The sequence below is a fragment of the Salmo salar genome, chromosome 13 (genome assembly GCF_965601325.2).
Source record: "Salmo salar chromosome 13, fSalSal1, whole genome shotgun sequence".
Classification (NCBI taxonomy): Eukaryota; Metazoa; Chordata; class Actinopteri; order Salmoniformes; family Salmonidae; genus Salmo; species Salmo salar.
The window spans coordinates 64,074,716-64,093,525 of NC_138303.1; the positions used below are offsets into that span (position 1 = coordinate 64,074,716).

The 18,810-nt window shown below is 41.7% G+C and overlaps 1 protein-coding gene across 1 annotated transcript in view; it reads right to left on the bottom strand.

Annotated features, from left to right (window-relative positions):
• LOC106567547 (kin of IRRE-like protein 3) overlaps positions 1-18,810 on the bottom strand; it is a 368,305-nt gene that overhangs the window by 175,734 nt on the left and 173,761 nt on the right. Inside the window, exon 2 of the mRNA XM_014136991.3 lies at positions 4,177-4,326. Within this exon, the coding sequence (XP_013992466.1) occupies positions 4,177-4,326 (150 nt within the window). The remainder of the gene's footprint in view (positions 1-4,176; positions 4,327-18,810) is intronic.

The window sequence follows — 18,810 nt, forward strand, 5'->3', positions numbered from 1 at the left end:
GCTAAAGTTAAATCTAGACTTGGTTTCCTCTATTGTAATCGCTCCTCTTTCACCCCAGCTGGCCAAACTAACCCTGATTCAGATGACCATCCTACCAATGCTACATTACGGAGACATAATTTATACATCAGCAGGTAAGGGTGCTCTAGATGTTCTTTACCATTTGGCCATCAGATTTGCCACCAAAGTTCCTTATAGGACACACTCCTCTGTAAACTGGTCATCTCTGTATACCCGTCGCAAGACGCCCACTGGTTGATGCTTATTTATAAAACACTCTTAGGCCTCACTCCCCCCATCTGAGATATCTACTGCAGCCCTCATCCTCCACATACAACACCCGTATGCGACTGGAACGAGCTGCAACAGACACTCAAACTGGACAGTTTTATCTCAAGCTCTTCATTCAAAGACTCAATCATAGACACTCTTACTGACAGTTGTGGCTGCTTTGCGTGATGTATTGTTGGCTCTACCTTCTTGCCCTTTGAGCTGTTGTCTGTGCCCAATAATGTGTGTACCATGTTTTGTGCTGCTACCATATTGTGTTGGTACCATGTTGTTGTCATGTTGTGTTGCTGCCTTGCTATGTTGTTGTCTTAGGTCTTTCTTTATGTAGTGTTGTGTTGTCTCTCTTGTTGTGATGTGTGTTTTGTCCTATATATTTGTGTTTTATTTATTTAAAAAAATATTTTTATCCCAGCCCCCATCCCCACAGGAGGTCTTTTGCCTTTTGGTAGGCTGTCATTGTAAATAAGAATTTGTATTTAACTGACTTGCCTAGTTAAATAAACGTTAAATAAAATAAATACAAAATTCTTACTAATACACATCAATAAAATACTAATATACATCTAAAGATCTCTGAGGAAACCAATATTCCCTCTCGGGGTGTTGGAGAGAGAAAGTGTAGACCCAGAAAACCATTAAGACCCGAGATCAAGTGTTAGATTAATGTCCCCTAGCGAAATGGGAATGAATAGCTGAAGAAGCTGAAGACAAATACTTTCAATTATGGCAAACAATGTAAAATAGCCCTAGTTATAACCTCTGTAGAGGCGATGGATCCATCAGGATTAGTTAGTCTGGCCTTAGATCAATGCCGGGGCTTTGAGAGGAGAGGGTTCAGGCGGACGGTGATGTATTTCAGTATGTAGGAGGCACCTAACTGACACATCAATGGGAGAAAACGGCAATGAACACTGTCTCTCCGCATCTCAAATGGCACCCTATTTCCTATATAGTGCAGTAGTTTTGACCAGAGCATAGGGCCCTGGTCAAAAGCAGTGCACTATAAAGGGAATAGGGTGCCATTTGGGACACAACCTGAGTAGGGCCAGATCAAAGGGAAAACAGGAGAGAAGGTAAAGGACACATGCAAAGTGAGCACTCCCTCGCTCCAATTAAAAGAGTGGAAAAAGGAAGAGTGCAAAAAACAGACGGAGAGAAAGCAAGAGGCTAGGGCGGCGCCGATGCTATTTACAGTCAAACCCCTCCCTCAGCTTTCTTCCGAAAACCATTTCATCGCTCTGTATTTGCATTTAAAAATCTGATTTTCCTTCATTGACTTTGGCCTTTGATTTAACACACCACTTCATCGCCATAATATATCCTATTCAGTCAAATATGCTAATTATTTTTTACTTTAAGTGCCATTATTTTCAATCCATTGTCAGTATGTAGCCCTGCTGTCTTCCCTTTCAGAACTGTTGCAATGGCTAAGAGGTCAAATTTTCCTGTCGTCTCTAAGAGTAAACACTGTCCACAGTTCACACGGCCAGGAGATAACCTTTCCAGTTCACACTTGTCCCCGCTGTCATTGATCCGCCAAAAAGAATGAAGTGTCATTTCTCCCCATGGCAGGCACAGACAGCGCTTCTCTCCCTCTCTCTCTCTCCCCCCTCTCTCTCCCCCCGCTGAGCTGAAAGTGATGTTTGGTTAAGCACCGGGATGCCCCTAGGGACCGAGTCATTACGCTGCACTTCAGTGACACCGGCGATGGGTCCCAGGATGCTACTAAAAGGACCTGGAGTGGGATTGTATGGACGTAATGGGATTGTTCTCCCAGGCCCAATTATGGAAACTCTGTCCATGATGAAATAGAACAGGGGACTGAGGTAAAAGCAGACAATGTCTACAGGGGAAGACAATGTAACAGATTGGCATAGCAGGAGTCGTAGGAGAAGAAAACAAATCTGATGAGATGGCATGGTACCCAAACTGTGATCCATTGCCATACTGTAAAAGCAGGTGTATTATTTTATTATTTTATTTTGATGTTATTGAACATTTTATTCAAAGAGTTTATCTAGTCGATTGTGCCGTGCACCACATCTCTTCAAATACATTTATTGGGTAAAATTGTTTCCAAGGTGGGTTGTTAATGCCGATTCATCTAGTATTTGACCGCCATTCTACCTACAGTATCCAAACAACACAATAACCTTTTTCTCTGTTCCAGGGGCAAGTGCAGTGTTCCCCACACAGCTTTGAAAGCTGATTGTGGGGAATGATTTCCTCAGGCAGCCATCAGAGCGACGGAATGGTCTTCAAAACAGCCAGAGGAAAGATTGGGGAAGGAGACTCTCTCTGCCGCTTTGGAAATGAGCAAAACACAATTTAACCATCTGCCGGAGCAGCAGATGTTGCGATAAATTGCTGCAACTTTCAAATGTTTACTTTTTTTTAAACCCAGATGCAGTTTGGAGGGCTGGTGTGTAGGGTTAGTTGAGTTTACTGTATTCTGCGAGATTGAGAAATTGTTTTTCTGGCTGTAATGTAAAGTTTCAAAGACCTCTCATGTGACAACTGCAGTGTCGTAAGATTACTAATGCAGAGTAGGATAATTTGAAAACAACAAAGAAAACAATTATGGTATTAACATAAAGGTACTCAAGCAATAATCAACACACACTGACAATGGCCTAACAGCCAAACAATTCGTTTTTGTTATTTTTTCCTCTAAGTGAATACATTTAGAGTGTGGATCCTCCACAGATTAAACTCTATCAACATTGGCCATTTACCATATCATTTGCACTTACGACAATTTGATGTTTGTGATTGTGCCCAATCCCCAAAGTTTCTCTCACGTTATTCAAAAAGCCTGTTGCCATGTAACCCCTTAATTTGTCTTTGCTTAATAATTCACAAGAGGGTTCTGATTAATGCGCACCATGAAATATATTCAAAACACTTGTGAGAGCTTTGAAAGCAGCAATAACACAATCAGTGTGTTTGTGACTCCTGTGCCATGTGAAGTGGCTCTTTTAATTAATGATCAAACTCTAAATACTCCATTGCTGACAGCTACCTTTTTGATGACGAGAGCATGGATGGATTTTTTTTTATTACATGAAAGTAATGAAAGGAAAAGTGCAGATCAATGGACATGTGAGTGACACAAGAACAATAGGAAACTATGACAAAGAAACAGTTGCTAAGGGTAAGAGCGCAATAGAGAGAGATGGACAGACAGATGGATGGTATGGGTCTTTGAGAGAAATGGAGGCTATGGGTAAAGGCTGTGTCCAAGAGAGGATGGAAGGAGAGGAAGAGAAAAAAATGAGAAATGTTGAATACAGAGAGTAAGGGAATAATTCGAGCGAGGGAGGAAAGGAAAGAGAGGAAGAGAGCGTAAGAAGAAGGTGAGACGTAGACTATAATACAGAGAGAAAGAGAGCTAGACAGGAAGACGAGTAAGGTAAGGAAAGAGAAAACAAAAAAACTGATTGACTGAAAGCCTTGCCCAAGAAAGAGAGATGGAGTGAGAGGAGAAGAGAGAGTAGTAGAAAAACTAAAAGATAAGTGGCCCTGTTTGAGGAAGATAGAGGGAGGTAGACAAAGAGTTCAGTTGGGAGAGGAGGAAAGAAAGATAAAGCCAAGTAAAAACAAAAAAAGAAGCTTAGCATTCATAAAGCCTTCCTAATGCCTAATGTTACACTACCCTATGTTTATATGGTCTTTTATAAATGATTTTATGTAGTGCTATTGGCATTAAACATTATAACACCCACTCCATAACAACTGTCATAAGAATTTATAAAATATAATTTAAATATATGTAGGGCTTATGACAGGCATTATGACTCTTTATGTCATGCATATAAAGGGTTTATGAATGCTTCATGAATGCTACATTATCACCATTCTAAGTAAAGTGAGGGGCTTTCCTACCTGAGAGGTCCCTGTTGACCCCCAGGGCCATGCCGTCTCTGAGCCAGAGCACCATGCCGTGGTAACCAGGGATGGAGCAGGGCAGGGTCACCGGCTGACCTGCCACCACCACCAGGTCTGTGGGCTGCTGGGTGAACACTGCACTGGCCCCTGGAACAGAGAAGAATTTGTGTCAAAACAGTGCAACTTTTGATCAACAGTTTCGATAGGATTTAATTTTCTTCACAGATGTATAGTGTCATATGCCATTTAGCAGACACTGTTATCCAAAGAAACGTATAATAGCACATGCATACAGTACATTTTCGTATGGGTGGCCCCAGCAGGAATTGGATCCACAACCTTAGCATTGCAAGTGCTATGCTCTACCAACTGAGCCACAGTAGCCTACTGTGCATCCAATGGGGTACCGCCAGGGTAGATGTTGAATTGATGAAGCATTGTTCAATGTTTTTGTGTGTATGACAATGAATCCTAATAGTAATGTTGCCACAGTAGGCCAGTGAAAATAAGTATACAGATGCTATGGAGCTGTTAGTGGAGTTACAAACCAAAAAAGTTATATTGAACGGGCTAAGCAGAGATGAACGGACAGACTGATCAAACAGGTGTAAATCTTGCTGAGATTGAGGCTGTCCTACGGACACAGCTCAGGTGTCTATTCAGTGTATAGTTAGATAGCATCCATGGATGGTTGAATAAATGGGGATTGGTTCGCGTAGTGAGAAAGAGCACAGGAGATGGTACTGGCATCCGGCCACATCATCCCACATTCATTAATACTCTGACCCATCTTCACATAGAAATAATCACACTTTCATTCCCAGTCATTTATGTTGATGTAAGACTTACAATACCGATGAGCCCAGATATTAGGCGAGCGTTTCTATTCAATTACCTTTTTAACGGAAAATGCATTACAGCAAACATTAAATCAAAATGAGCCCATGCAGCTGTTCAACTCAATCTGTCTTCGGCCTCATTCATTACCATCTCACCCCTCATCGCAAAAAATGACTTCAGTTTGGGTGGCTTCATTTTGGGAAGGCAGCGGAGTGGTGCATTGCTTACAGCAGCTAACCTCATTTAGAGAACACATCTTGAAAGGGTGTGAATATAAGCAGACAAAGGGTTCAGTACAAGGTACATGCAGGACACAGACAGCTTTCATACCTTTTTGTATGAGGGTAGAGTCGAAAACATGTTTTTGTTCTCCCACAAACAGTTTTTCCCACCAACGACTGATCCCTCTCATTAAAGCCATGGAAGTTGAAGGACGACCACAGTACTACAGACATTGTTGGTGGAAAACAGGACCCCCCCATTATAGCGAATCTTTGTGTAAATAAAACATTTTTAGAGGACAATCATGGTACCATTAATTGCTTATAATACACCATCAGATGTATGTCCTTGAACCAATTATTTTTAAATGTCACACAGAAGAAGTTATGAGGAAAATTTAGTTGCTATTGGCAGCCTCCTGTATTCCAGCATCTCACTGAAGAAAATAACACATAATTCGAGGTCTTGTTATTTTGGGATTCTACCATATGAATATCTCCAATACCTCCAGTCCAAAAATTTATACAGGATAAGTCTTGACTCTTTACTTAATTTAATGGTACATTTCTATCTTTTAATCCAAAAGGATGCTGGTTCGAATCCTCGAGCCGACTAGGTGAAAAATCTGTTGATGTACCCTTGAGCAATGCACTTAACCCTAATTGCTCCAGTAAATTGCTCTGCTAAATGACAAACATTAAAAGACACAACAAACAGAGAACTGCTGTGTTATATTAGTGTGGCAGAGAGGATTATATGTCCCACATGGCACCCTATCCCCTGTATAGTGCACTACTTTTGACCAGGCCCATAGGGCATGGTCAAAAGCAGTGCACTATGTAGGGAATCGGGTGCTATTTGGGATGCAACCATAGTCTTGTCTTTGGGTATATGCTTCACAAATGCAGAAGACACATTTCATGTGAATGCATTCAGCTGTACAACTGACGAGGTATCCCCCTTTTCCTTTCCTTTCCCTTTCCATTCTGACAGTCACAGCTCATAAGATGTCTCATTTATACATAGTATATATAACTTCTACGGTAACCTGTATTTCTATCTTATATCTTTTGTTCATGTTATCAAGAGCACTTGCTGTAGTAATATGTGTTCGTTACTTGACGTAAACATGCAAAAGAGAAGATATTTTATTATTTGCTTTAAGATTATTTATCTACCAGTCATCCCCTGGTCCAGATCCAGACAATTGCAAGATGGATGGCATGTTGAATATTGATCGGGCTAAAAAGTTATAATGCTTTGCTCCCCAGACAATCAAACATTTTCTCAGAGTCCATTAGTGGAATCAACATTCTGTAACATGAGGCATTTTTGGTGCTCTTAAGGGGAATATTTGTTTAGCTCTTCCAGGCAGGGTAGCAGCGTTTCACAGATTTAGGTAAAGGCATGGTTTAATTTCAATCCGGAGACAACACCATTGGGAATGAGTGTAGTTTGGAGGCTCATTGTCTACTCCCAAATTGAGTCAAACATCCAGTAATTTCTGAATCAATCTTCACTATATATACAAAAGTATGTGGACACCCCTTCAAATTAGTGGATTCAGCATTTTCAGCCAGACCCGTTGCTGAGAGGTGTATAAAATCGAGCACACAGCCATGAAATCTCCATAGACAAACATTGGCAGCAGAATGGCCTTACTGAAGAGCTCAGTGATTTTCAACGTGGCATCATCATAGGATGCCACCTTTCCAACAAGTCAGTTTATCAAATTACTGCCATGCTAGAGCTACCCTGGTCAACTGTAAGTGTTGTTATTGTGAAGTGGAAACATTTAGGACAACAACGGCTAAGCCACGAAATGGTAGCACGTAAAAATAATTTGTCATCGGTTGCAACACTCACTACCGAGTTCCAAACTGCCACTGGAAGCAACGTCAGCACAATAACTGTTCATTGGGAGCTTCATGAAATGGGTTTACATGGCCAAGCAGCTGCACACAAGCCTAAGATCACCATGCACAATGCCAAGCGTTCGATGGAGTGGTGTAAAGCTTGCCGCCATTTGATTCTAGTGCAGTGGAAACACGTTCTCTGGAGTGATGAATCACGCTTCACCATCTGGCAGTCCGACGGATTCATCTGGGTTTGGAAGATGCCAGAAGAACACTACATGCCCCAATGCATAGTGCCAACTGTAAAGTTTGGTTGAGGTGGAATAATGGCTGTTTTTCATGGTTCGGGCTAGGCCCCTTAATGCTACAGCATATGATGATATTCTAGAGGATTCTGTGCTTCCAACTTTGTGGCAACAGTTTGGGGAAGGCCCTTTCCTGTTTCAGTATGACAATGCCCCCGTGCACAAAACGAGGTCCGTTCAGAAATGGTTTGTCGAGATCAGTGTGGAAAAACTTGACTGGCCTGCACAGACCTCAACCCCGTTGAACACCTTTGGGATGAATTGGAACGCTGACTGCGAGCCAGGCCTAATCGCCCAACTTCACTTCCCGACCTCCCTAATGCTCTTGTGGCTGAATGGAAGCAATGTTCCAACATCTAGTGGAAAGCCTTCCCAGAAGAGTGGAGGCTGTTTTAGCAGGAATGGGCGGACCAACTCTATCTTAATGCCCATGATTTTGGATGAGATGTTCGACGAGCAGGTGTCCACATAGTTTTGGTCATGTAGTGTACTGTTTCCTTTTGTAACAGCGGACTTGATATCTTGGCCATGTCACTGTCCACATGGTCTTCACTTTAGTAAAGGGTGACAGTGTCAGGTAGTAAAAAAGGACTTGCAAGTAGAAAATATTGGGACATTCCCTGGGTGAAACCACAATTGACTTGAGAAGGGGACCTATGTGCTTGTCTCTTGGCTTTATACGCCATTCCGTTCTTAAAATATGCCTCCTCTATACCCTCTCCTACGTTTAATCACAGCAACCTTCTTGACCCCAGGAGTGTCAGTACTCAATATTCATGTCTGTCCCAGTCATTGGAGAGAAGCTCTCAAGGCATCTCAGGACGGATCTATGACGAGATGGCCAACACCACAAAAACAACATTATCGTTGAATCTAAATTGTAATTGCTCTCATTATCTCTCCTTGCTTCCTCAAAAATGCATTGGAGGAGATGGTCTGAGGGGAGGAACCTCGGATCATCAATTTGAGGAAGAGGTGAGGGGAGAGAATGCGAGGAATCAAGGAAATACATTGAGATTCACCATTTTGAGGTGCATTCTATGTTCTGTTGACCTGGGACTCATGAGTATCTGATTCATAGACAACATATGTGTCACCAGTATTTCTACTCTGTGCTGCATGCATAAGGGAAATACAACTGCCTTCACAAACTGTTTACTTATACTCATGATAAACAACCCAGTTGAATATTGTCTTTGTCACTGTTGGTGATATTAAACAATATTCATATTGACTTTCCACAGCAAATGTTTTTCCTAGTACTCCCACCAATGTCAAAAGGATGCCATCTCAGAATTCCGAAATATGACTCTGGTTTGACAGTTTAACATACAAACTGACAGTTTGAGACCTCATAGATAACCTCAGAAAGAGTGCACTCCTCCAAGAGGGACTTAATGGCAAAGTCTGTTCACATTTGCATTGTATTTCTCAGAATCTGTGAGGGTGCAATGTAATGCTTCAATCTAGCCCTGTACTCCTAGTGGTGCCTCACAACAGGGATTCTGCAGAGCATGGCTAGCTCTAATGGGAGTCTGAATTGAACAAATGAATCTCATCATCACATCGCCAGCTTCTCAGTGGGCGAAAACACTCACAGTCAAATCAAAATAAATACATATATTTTGTCAAGGATACTTCTTTTACATCAATTTTCTGTTTGCCTTAAGCTTTTCAATTTATTTTGCAATCAGAATGCCAAATTACATGAACTCCTCCAGCACAAAAGCAAACATTTTGCCTACTCACAAACATTCTGCATTAGCTGGGGACTGAATTTCTCAGAAGTCCAGAATGTTTTGTTGTTACAAGACAAAATATAACGCTGAGTCATCACTTTGTTTTCGCCATGTCTTACTCAAGACAATACCAAAGTCTACACCCACAGAAAGGACTCAAGAGAAACTTAAGCTGAATTCACAAATTATTAATCTCAGTTGGAAACCTCAATACCTTGCTGCCATGCCTATCTGATGATAGTTACATTTGTCTGAAAATCTCATCTTGAGTCATGGCTACTGAAGATAATTAATTTTGACAGGGTCACAGAGATATGTTGTGGACAATTCCACAGTAACAGAGTGATGCTGAGACTCTGTTTTTTCACTCTAAGATGAATGCCAAACAAAACTGAATGATTGCAAAGTTAAACAAACCATACAATGATATGTACAAGGACTACTTTGAACAATTTCCACAGAAAAGTGTACAAAAACACATTTACTTGAAGAACAGTGCAGATGCAAAGTTTGGTAACAGAATGACAGTGTGTTCTGTTTGTGCCGTTATTCTGTTACCAAACTTTGATCTGCATTGTTCTTTAAATGTTTTGTTAAAAGTAGTCCTTGTGCATAGAGTTATATGGTTTATTTAACTGTGCAATCATTGGTTTTGTTTGACATGCATTTTACAGTGAAGAATCAGTCTCAGCATCACTCTGTTACTGTGGAATTGCCCTTGTACTACATGGTTGACGAGTACTGTATATACAGTATTTGATAGGAAAATGCTTATTTTATTGAAATACCCAACATCATATTACTTTTCATGTGGAAATACTTCACAAATTTGATGACATCAATCAAGATGATACAAGATTTAAAGCAACATTTAACACAAGCACATTGTTCCAAGTTGTGTTTGCCTATGCAATATGCACGGTATAACAGGGATCGATTTCTCCTGTTGGCCATGGATTTACTGAAATGCAATTAGGCCTACGAGCAGAGCCTCATATTCCCTTACCTGTTGAGAACACTGAAAAGAGGGGGCAGCTTTATTTAATTGTTGCAATGGGCTGTGAAATGTTTTTCCGCAGCAAGATTGAAATGTGTGCCATAAACAGTGTCAGCGATTTAGTGCCAGTGTGCTGAGAACCATACAGTCTCATCACCGTCTGTCGTAGGGTAAAGACCAAGACGCAGCGGGAAAATGTACACTCATCTTCTTTATTACGGACAAAGAAGGAAAACCCAAAACAAACACGTATACGAAAACACAACGACGAATAACAGGCCGGTAAGGCACAAAGCTATACACAGCACAATCTCCCACAAACTAACAGGTGAAAACAGGCGACCTAAGTATGACTCTCAATCAGCAACAACGAAGTACAGCTGATCCTGATTGAGAGCCACACCAGGCCAACACAGAAATACAACACTAGACCAGCCCCCTAGAAATACAATACAAGAACATACCCAACAACACGGAACACCTAAATCAAACACCCCATCTTACATAAATACATATCTAATAAACCCCGAACCACTTAAATCAAATACCCTTTCTACATAGATACACCACTAAACCCAGAAACACTTTACACAAAATAACCCTCTATATAAACGCATAACCAAAAACATGTACAACAAATACCCTCTGCCATGTCCTGACCAAACTACAATAACAAATAGGCCCTTTACAGTACCCCCCCCCCCCCCCCCCCCAAAAAAAGGTGCAGACCCCGGAAGCACCTCACACAAAAATAACAAAAATAACCCCCAAAACAAAACAAAAATCCCAAAACTAAAGGGAGGGAAGGGAGGGTGGCTGCCGTCACCGACGGCTCCTGTGCTACACCCCCCCTCCCCAAACCTCCTACAGTGGAGGTGGCATAGGCTCAGGCCTTAATTCCCCTACCGGACCAAACCACCCCCACTGCATACCTCTGCCTGAGGCCAGACCCTGGACTGGGCTCTGGGAGCTCTGGACTGTAGGGCGACTCTAGGAGCGCTGGACTGTAGACCGACTCTAGGAGCTCTGGACTGTAGGCCGACTCACTCGGTTCCGGACTGTAGGCAGACTCACTCGGTTCCGGAATGTAGGCCGACTCACTCGGTTCCGGACTGTAGGCAGACTCACTCGGTTCCGGACTGTAGGCAGACTCACTCGGTTCCGGACTGTAGGCAGACTCACTCGGTTCCGGACTGTAGGCAGACTCACTCGGTGCCGGACTGTAGGCAGACTCACTCGGTGCCGGACTGTAGGCCGTCTCACTCGGTTCCGGACTGTAGGCTGTCTCACTCGGTTCCGGACTGTAGGCAGACTCACTCGGTTCCGGACTGTAGGCAGACTCACTCGGTTCCGGACTGTAGGCAGACTCACTCGGTTCCGGACTGTAGGCAGACTCACTCGGTTCCGGACTGTAGGCAGACTCACTCGGTTCCGGACTGTAGGCAGACTCACTCGGTTCCGGACTGTAGGCTGTCTCACTCGGTGCCGGACTGTAGGCAGACTCACTCGGTGCCGGACTGTAGGCCGTCTCACTCGGTGCCGGACTGTAGGCTGTCTCACTCGGTGCCGGACTGTAGGCTGTCTCACTCGGTTCCGGACAGCCCGTGCGCACGCGAGATCGTGCGCACTTCCGCATACTCCGGTGCTCTCCACTCCAGTTGCTTCCCATAATAAGCATGGGAAGCTGGCTAAGGGCTCACCCTTGGCCCAGCCAAACTACCCATGTGCCCCCCCCAAAAAAATTATCCGGGTTGCCTCTTGTGCTTCCCCATCGGCGCGTACACAACTTCATACCAGCGCCTCTCCGCCTTGGCTGCCTCTATCTCCTCCGGTGGGCGACGATATTCCCCAGCCTGGTGCCAAGGTCCAGCCCCGTCCAGAATTTCCTCCCATGTCCATGATTCTACTGGGCACTGTTGCTGCTCCCTTCTCCGCTGCTTGGTCCGTGGTTGGTGGGAGATTCTGTCACGGGTGTCGTAGGGTAAAGACCAAGACGCAGCGGGAAAATGTACACTCATCTTCTTTACATAACCGGACACATAACCAAAAACATGTAAAACAAATACCCTCTGCCACGTCCTGACCAAACTACAATAACAAATAGGCCCTTTACTGGTCAGGACGTGACACCGTCGTAGTCCAATCACACTGCTGTACGGAGAGGACCACTGGTGACGTAAAACTAAAACAGGAGAGAGTGAAATATGGGGTTGTGTGCCCTGTCGATTTGGTGGGGACTACAGTGCATTGACTGTGTATGCTAGTCTACAGCGCTAGTGTCACAGTAGCAGATTGAAAAGTATTATTACCTCCGTTTGATACCTGTCAGTGCAATGTGAATTGTTAACAGCTGTGCCAAAAAGGGTTACATTTCATTGTCATTCCGGGTACCCTTTGTATTGTTATTGTCGGGAGGAGAAAATGTAATTCTGTCTGAGGAAGAAAAAAAGAAAGAAAAAGAAAAAACAAACAGGCTTTGAATTAATCTGGTGTGTATAATGGAATTTTTACAGAGGATTGCCACGGTCCACCTACAGTCTACAGTACTTTGAAATATGTTTTCTATGGATTTGACCAAATGTGTTTCCTGAATGCTTATCAGCATTTTCAAGATAGAAAAACCAAATGATAAAGAATGAAAATGTGCCGCAGTGTGCCAAACATAAAACCATTACACGCTGCCTCCCATGGGTCTTCTGTGAAAAATGTTATTGTTACTTGTCTGGTTGCAGACAGACATTGGAAGATAAGGGGTTGGGTTTTGGGGGAAAATTGGACTTCCTTTCAATTCATCAAGTTAACCTATTAACTTAAGTATCCCTTTGCTATGAGACTCGAAATTGAGCAAAGGTGCATCCTGTTTCCAATGATCATCCTTGAGATGTTTCTACAACTTGATTGGAGTCCACTTGTGGTAAATTCAATTGATTGGACATGATTTGGAAAGGCACACACCTGTCTATATAAAGTCCCACAGTTTTTATAGACAGTGCATTTCAGAGCAAAAACCAAGCCATGAGGTTGAAGGAATTGTCCGTAGAACACCGATACAGGATTGTGTCGAGCTACAAATTTGGGGAAGGGTACCAAAACATTTCTGCAGCATTGACGATCCCCAAGAACACAGTGGCCTCCACCATTCTTAAATAGAAGAAGTCTGGAACCACCAAGACTCTTCTTAGATCGATTTAATTGAACTGTGTTATTGAAACACTATTGAATTGACAAAAATGATTGACAAAATGTATTCAGGTAATCATGTTTCAACTCAATTAGAACAAGTACCTCCCAAATGAATCAAATGTATCAGTTCTAGCTCTTTGAGTTGCGTTCATCCTAGCTAACTACTAAATGAAAAAAAGCTCTTCTTTTATTTCCAATTAACAATGGTTTAGGGGAGATTTCAGTAGGGAGCTTTGTGCTCCCATCTGCTTCTTGCTCGTCCACGAGCTTCTCCGCCAGCAAATCAACAGACCAATTTAACTACAACGACATTCTCAATAACGGTTACATAACATTTTTACTTTTTACATGTAATGTAGTTGTTTATCTACCTTAGTTGAATGCACTGACTGAATGACCTAAATGTAAATGTAACTGTACAAATATACGGTTGCAAAGCATGCAGTAGGAGGCAGGTAGGGCGGCACATAGCTTAGCGGTTAGGAGTGTTGGGTCAGTAATCGAAAGGTTGCTGGGTCAAATCCCCAAGCTGACCAGGTGAAAAATCTCTAATTGCTCCTGTAAGTCGCTCTGGAAAAGAGCGTCTGAAAGATATTCTTATGAGCTCTGCCCCCCAAAAAGACAAACTCTATGACCAAATGAAATTTTGTCAGTTAATTTCTACATTAACCTGTTAGGGCTAGGGGGCAGTATTGACACGGCCGGATAAAAAACATTCCCGATTTAATCTGGTTACTAATCCTGCCCAGTAACTAGAATATGCATATAATTATTGGCTTTGGATAGAAAACACCCTAAAGTTTCTAAAACTGTTTGAATGGTGTCTGTGAGTATAACAGAACTCAAATGGCAGGCCAAAACCTGTGAAGATTCCATGCAGGAAGTGGCCTGTCTGACAAGTTGTGTTTCATCTTGGCTCTTTTTATTGAAGACTGAGGATCTTTGCTCTAACGTGACACTTCCTACGGCTTCCATAGGCTCTCAGAGCCCGGGAAAAAGCTGAACGATATCGAGGCAGCCTCTGGCTGAAACACATTATCGCTTTTGGCAAGTGGCCGATCAGAGTACTATGGGCTTAGGCGCGTGCCCGAGTCGACCCCATGCTTTATTTTCTTCCGTCTGTTTACCTAAACGCAGATTCCCGGTCGGAATATTATCGCTTTTTTATGAGAAAAATGGCATAAAAATTGATTTTAAACAGCGGTTGACATGCTTCGAAGTACGGTAATGGAATATTTAGAATTTTTTTGTCACGAATTGCGCCATGCTCGTCACCCTTATTTACCCTTTCAGATAGTGTCTTGAACGCACGAACAAAACGCTGCTGTTTGGATATAACTATGGATTATTTTGAACCAAACCAACATTTGTTATTGAAGTAGAAGTCCTGGGAGTGCATTCTGACGAAGACAGCAAAGGTAATAACATTTTTGTTATAGTAAATCTGACTTTGGTGAGTGCTAAACTTGCTGGGTGTCTAAATAGCTAGCCCTGTGATGCCGGGCTATCTACTGAGAATATTGCAAAATGTGCTTTCACCGAAAAGCTATTTTAAAATCAGACATATCGAGTGCATAGAGGAGTTCTGTATCTATAATTCTTAAAATAATTGTTACGTTTTTTGTGAACGTTTATTGTGAGTAATTTAGTAAATTCACCGGCAGTGTTCGGTGGGAATGCTAGTCACATGCTAGTCACATGCTAGTGTAAAAAGCTGGTTTTTGATATAAATATGAACTTGATTGAACAAAACATGCATGTATTGTATAACATAATGTCCTAGGGTTGTCATCTGATGAAGATCATCAAAGGTTAGTGCTGCATTTAGCTGTGGTTTGGGTTTATGTGACATTATATGCTAGCTTGAAAAATGGGTGTCTGATTATTTCTGGCTGGGTACTCTGCTGACATAATCTAATGTTTTGCTTTCGTTGTAAAGCCTTTTTGAAATCGGACAGTGTGGTTAGATTAACGAGAGTCTTGTCTTTAAAATGGTGTAAAATAGTCATATGTTTGAAAAATTGAAGTTTTTGCATTTTTGAGGTTTTTGAATAACGCGCCACGGGATTACACTGGCTGTTGAGTAGGTGGGACGCTAGCCCATACAGGTTAATGAATCTGGTGCACATCAAGTTCCACCGGAGTTAACCTCTCTAGGGTAGGTGGCACCAAATCGTCCCACCTACGTAACAGCCAGTGGAATCCTGTGGCGCGTTATTCAAATACCTTAGAAATGCTATTACTTCAATTTCTCAAACATATGACTATTTTACACCATTTTAAAGACAAGACTCTCGTTAATCTAACCACACTGTCCGATTTCAAAAAGGCTTTACAACGAAAGCAAAACATTAGATTATGTCAGCAGAGTACCCAGCCAGAAATAATCAGACACCCATTTTTCAAGCTAGCATATAATGTCACATAAACCCAAACCACAGCTAAATGTAGCACTAACCTTTGATGATCTTCATCAGATGACAACCCTAGGACATTATGTTATACAATACATGCATGTTTTGTTCAATCAAGTTCATATTTATATCAAAAACCAGCTTTTTACATTAGCATGTGACTAGCATGTGACTAGCATTCCCACCGAACACTGCCGGTGAATTTACTAAATTACTCACGATAAACGTTCACAAAAAGCATAACAATTATTTTAAGAATTATAGATACAGAACTCCTCTATGCACTCGATATGTCCGATTTTAAAATAGCTTTTCGGTGAAAGCACATTTTGCAATATTCTCAGTAGATAGCCCGGCATCACAGGGCTAGCTATTTAGACACCCAGCAAGTTTAGCACTCACCAAAGTCAGATTTACTATAAGAAAAATGTTATTACCTTTGCTGTCTTCATCAGAATGCACTCCCAGGACTTCTACTTCAATAACAAATGTTGGTTTGGTCCCAAATAATCCATCGTTGTATCCAAATAGCGGCGTTTTGTTCGTGCGTTCAAGACACTATCCGAAAGGGTAAATAAGGGTGACGAGCATGGCGCAATTCGTGACAAAAAAATTCTAAATATTCCATTACCGTACTTCGAAGCATGTCAACCGCTGTTTAAAATCAATTTTTATGCCATTTTTCTCATAAAAAAGCGATAATATTCCGACCGGGAATCTGCGTTTAGGTAAACAGACGAAAGAAAATAAAGCATGGGGTCGACTCGGGCACGCGCCTAAGCCCATAGTACTCTGATCGGCCATTTGCCAAAAGCGATAATGTGTTTCAGCCAGAGCCTGCCTTGATATCGTTCAGCTTTTTCCCGGGCTCTGAGAGCCTATGGGAGCCGTAGGAAGTGTCACGTTATAGCAAAGATCCTCAGTCTTCAATAAAAAGAGCCAAGATGAAACACAACTTGTCAGACAGGCCACTTTCTGCATGGAATCTTCTCATGTTTTGGCCTGCCATTTGAGTTCTGTTATAGTCACAGACACCATTCAAACAGTTTTAGAAACTTTAGGGTGTTTTCTATCCAAAGCCAATAATTATATGCATATTCTAGTTACTGGGCAGGAGTAGTAACCAAATTAAATTGGGTACGTTTTTTATCCGGCCGTGTCAATACTGCCCCCTAGCCCTAACAGGTTAAGTAAATTCTACAAGAGACAATTACATTCCGCCAAGATAGTGCAAAACTTAAGGGCAGCCAAGATGTTTTTGGGGGAGTGTATAAACATTGCCCAATAGTTTTTTCAGGCAACATACTGTGACTCCTGTGTCTTCTCCAGCTTCAATGAGGGTAGAGGGTAAAAGAGAAGAAAATGTATCTTGAAGAACTTTTATTCTCTGATTGATCCTCCTTCCGCTGCACGGACAAAAGGCACTCAAACGCGGCCCTAGGCCATTATCGCTGGAATGGAAAACATAAATCCAAATGCTGCCAATCAAATAAGAGTTTTCCTTCATCTAAATCCAAGATGAAAGCGCATGAAGATCACGTTTTTGTCCCTTTCTCTTACTACAACATGAGGTGTATGGGTGTTTCGGCATGACTGTTCACTTTAAACCACACTGTAGTTGCTTTGTGTACACAGTATACATTAACTGTGGGGGAACCTTCCGTCCTAAAGAAGTCAAGAAGGTTTATTGTACCTTTGGAGCATGGAAAGAAGAGAGTAGAGAAGTGCCTATGCTTGAGGCCTATTCCCATTAGTCTTTAAAAACACAGATTTTAACAACAGAGAAGCTGGGAGTAATTGATAGATCGTATGCAGGGAGGTGTGTAGTGGGGGGATTGAGCATTTAAAGAAATGTGGGTAGAGAAGATAATCTTGCCCCTGAGATGTGGCAAAAGGCCAAGCCATTGTGTCGGCATAGAAGCCTGTGTTTCCAACTCGCTGTTCCTCTCTGTTATGATTTCTTATTATCTCTGTTGAACAAAACTACACAGTAATTTCAAGGCACCACTGCTTCAAGAAGATTAGTTACTTTGTGTAATAACAAAGCCACAGACAACAACCTTGAGCACTCTCAAAACACCCACGGTAATAAGCAATAAAAGGTGGAAGTTCACGACATGTTTCACAGTTACGGTTTACTGTAAACTAATCTGACATATGAATTTGTATTTTTTGTACTATAAAAGAAAATAAACATTGGTTGTGTTCGGCCACAGGTTATGATGTAGAAAAATTATTATGGAATGAAATCCCAGCAATTAATTAGGCTGTAATGATACATTGATTATTGTCAATATAAATCATAATCATTATAATCAATCACTTATTCAGAGGCAAAATACACCCAAGTTGGTCCCACTTTAAATGACATGCACTTTATAGATGCTTCACATAGCCTTAATACAGCCTCCATAAACACCACATAAATGTGTCAAAAATAATCTATAAGTGTATATCATGCTCTATAAAGAGTTCATGAATGTGGCATAACTGTTTGACATAACCCCCAATAAGCACATCTTAATAATGGCTTTATAAATCATATTAAATTCAGGCTTCACAAAGTATTTATAACCTTGTCATGTATCTTGGTAGAGCATTGCAACACCATGATAGTGGGTTCAATTGCCGGGACCAGCCATATGTAAAAATGTATGCACGCATTACTGTAAGTCACTTTGGATGAAAGCGTATATATTATATTACTCAAAAAATTGCTGGGATCAGCCAACGGTTTTCCCTCTTTGGTGCATAGCCAATATTGGACCTGACCCTCAACTTTCCCCAGAATTCAACACTAAAATGTAGTGCAAAGCAAAAAACGCAAAAAAAAACAGTTTTTTTCCTAAATTTCCCCCAAAAAATTCTCGGATTAGTTTTTCCAGGTTTCAGATTTCCCCCATTTTTTTCTGCTATTCCCTGCAGTTTTTTCCACACTTTTTTTACAACATTTTATCGGTGTTTTTTCTGTGTTCACAACAATACTTAAACCACATCAGGGGATGACTTTTGATTTCAGGGAAAAATCTAAATATGTAAATGATTTTGTATAGTTTCCCTTGCATAGGGAGCCAG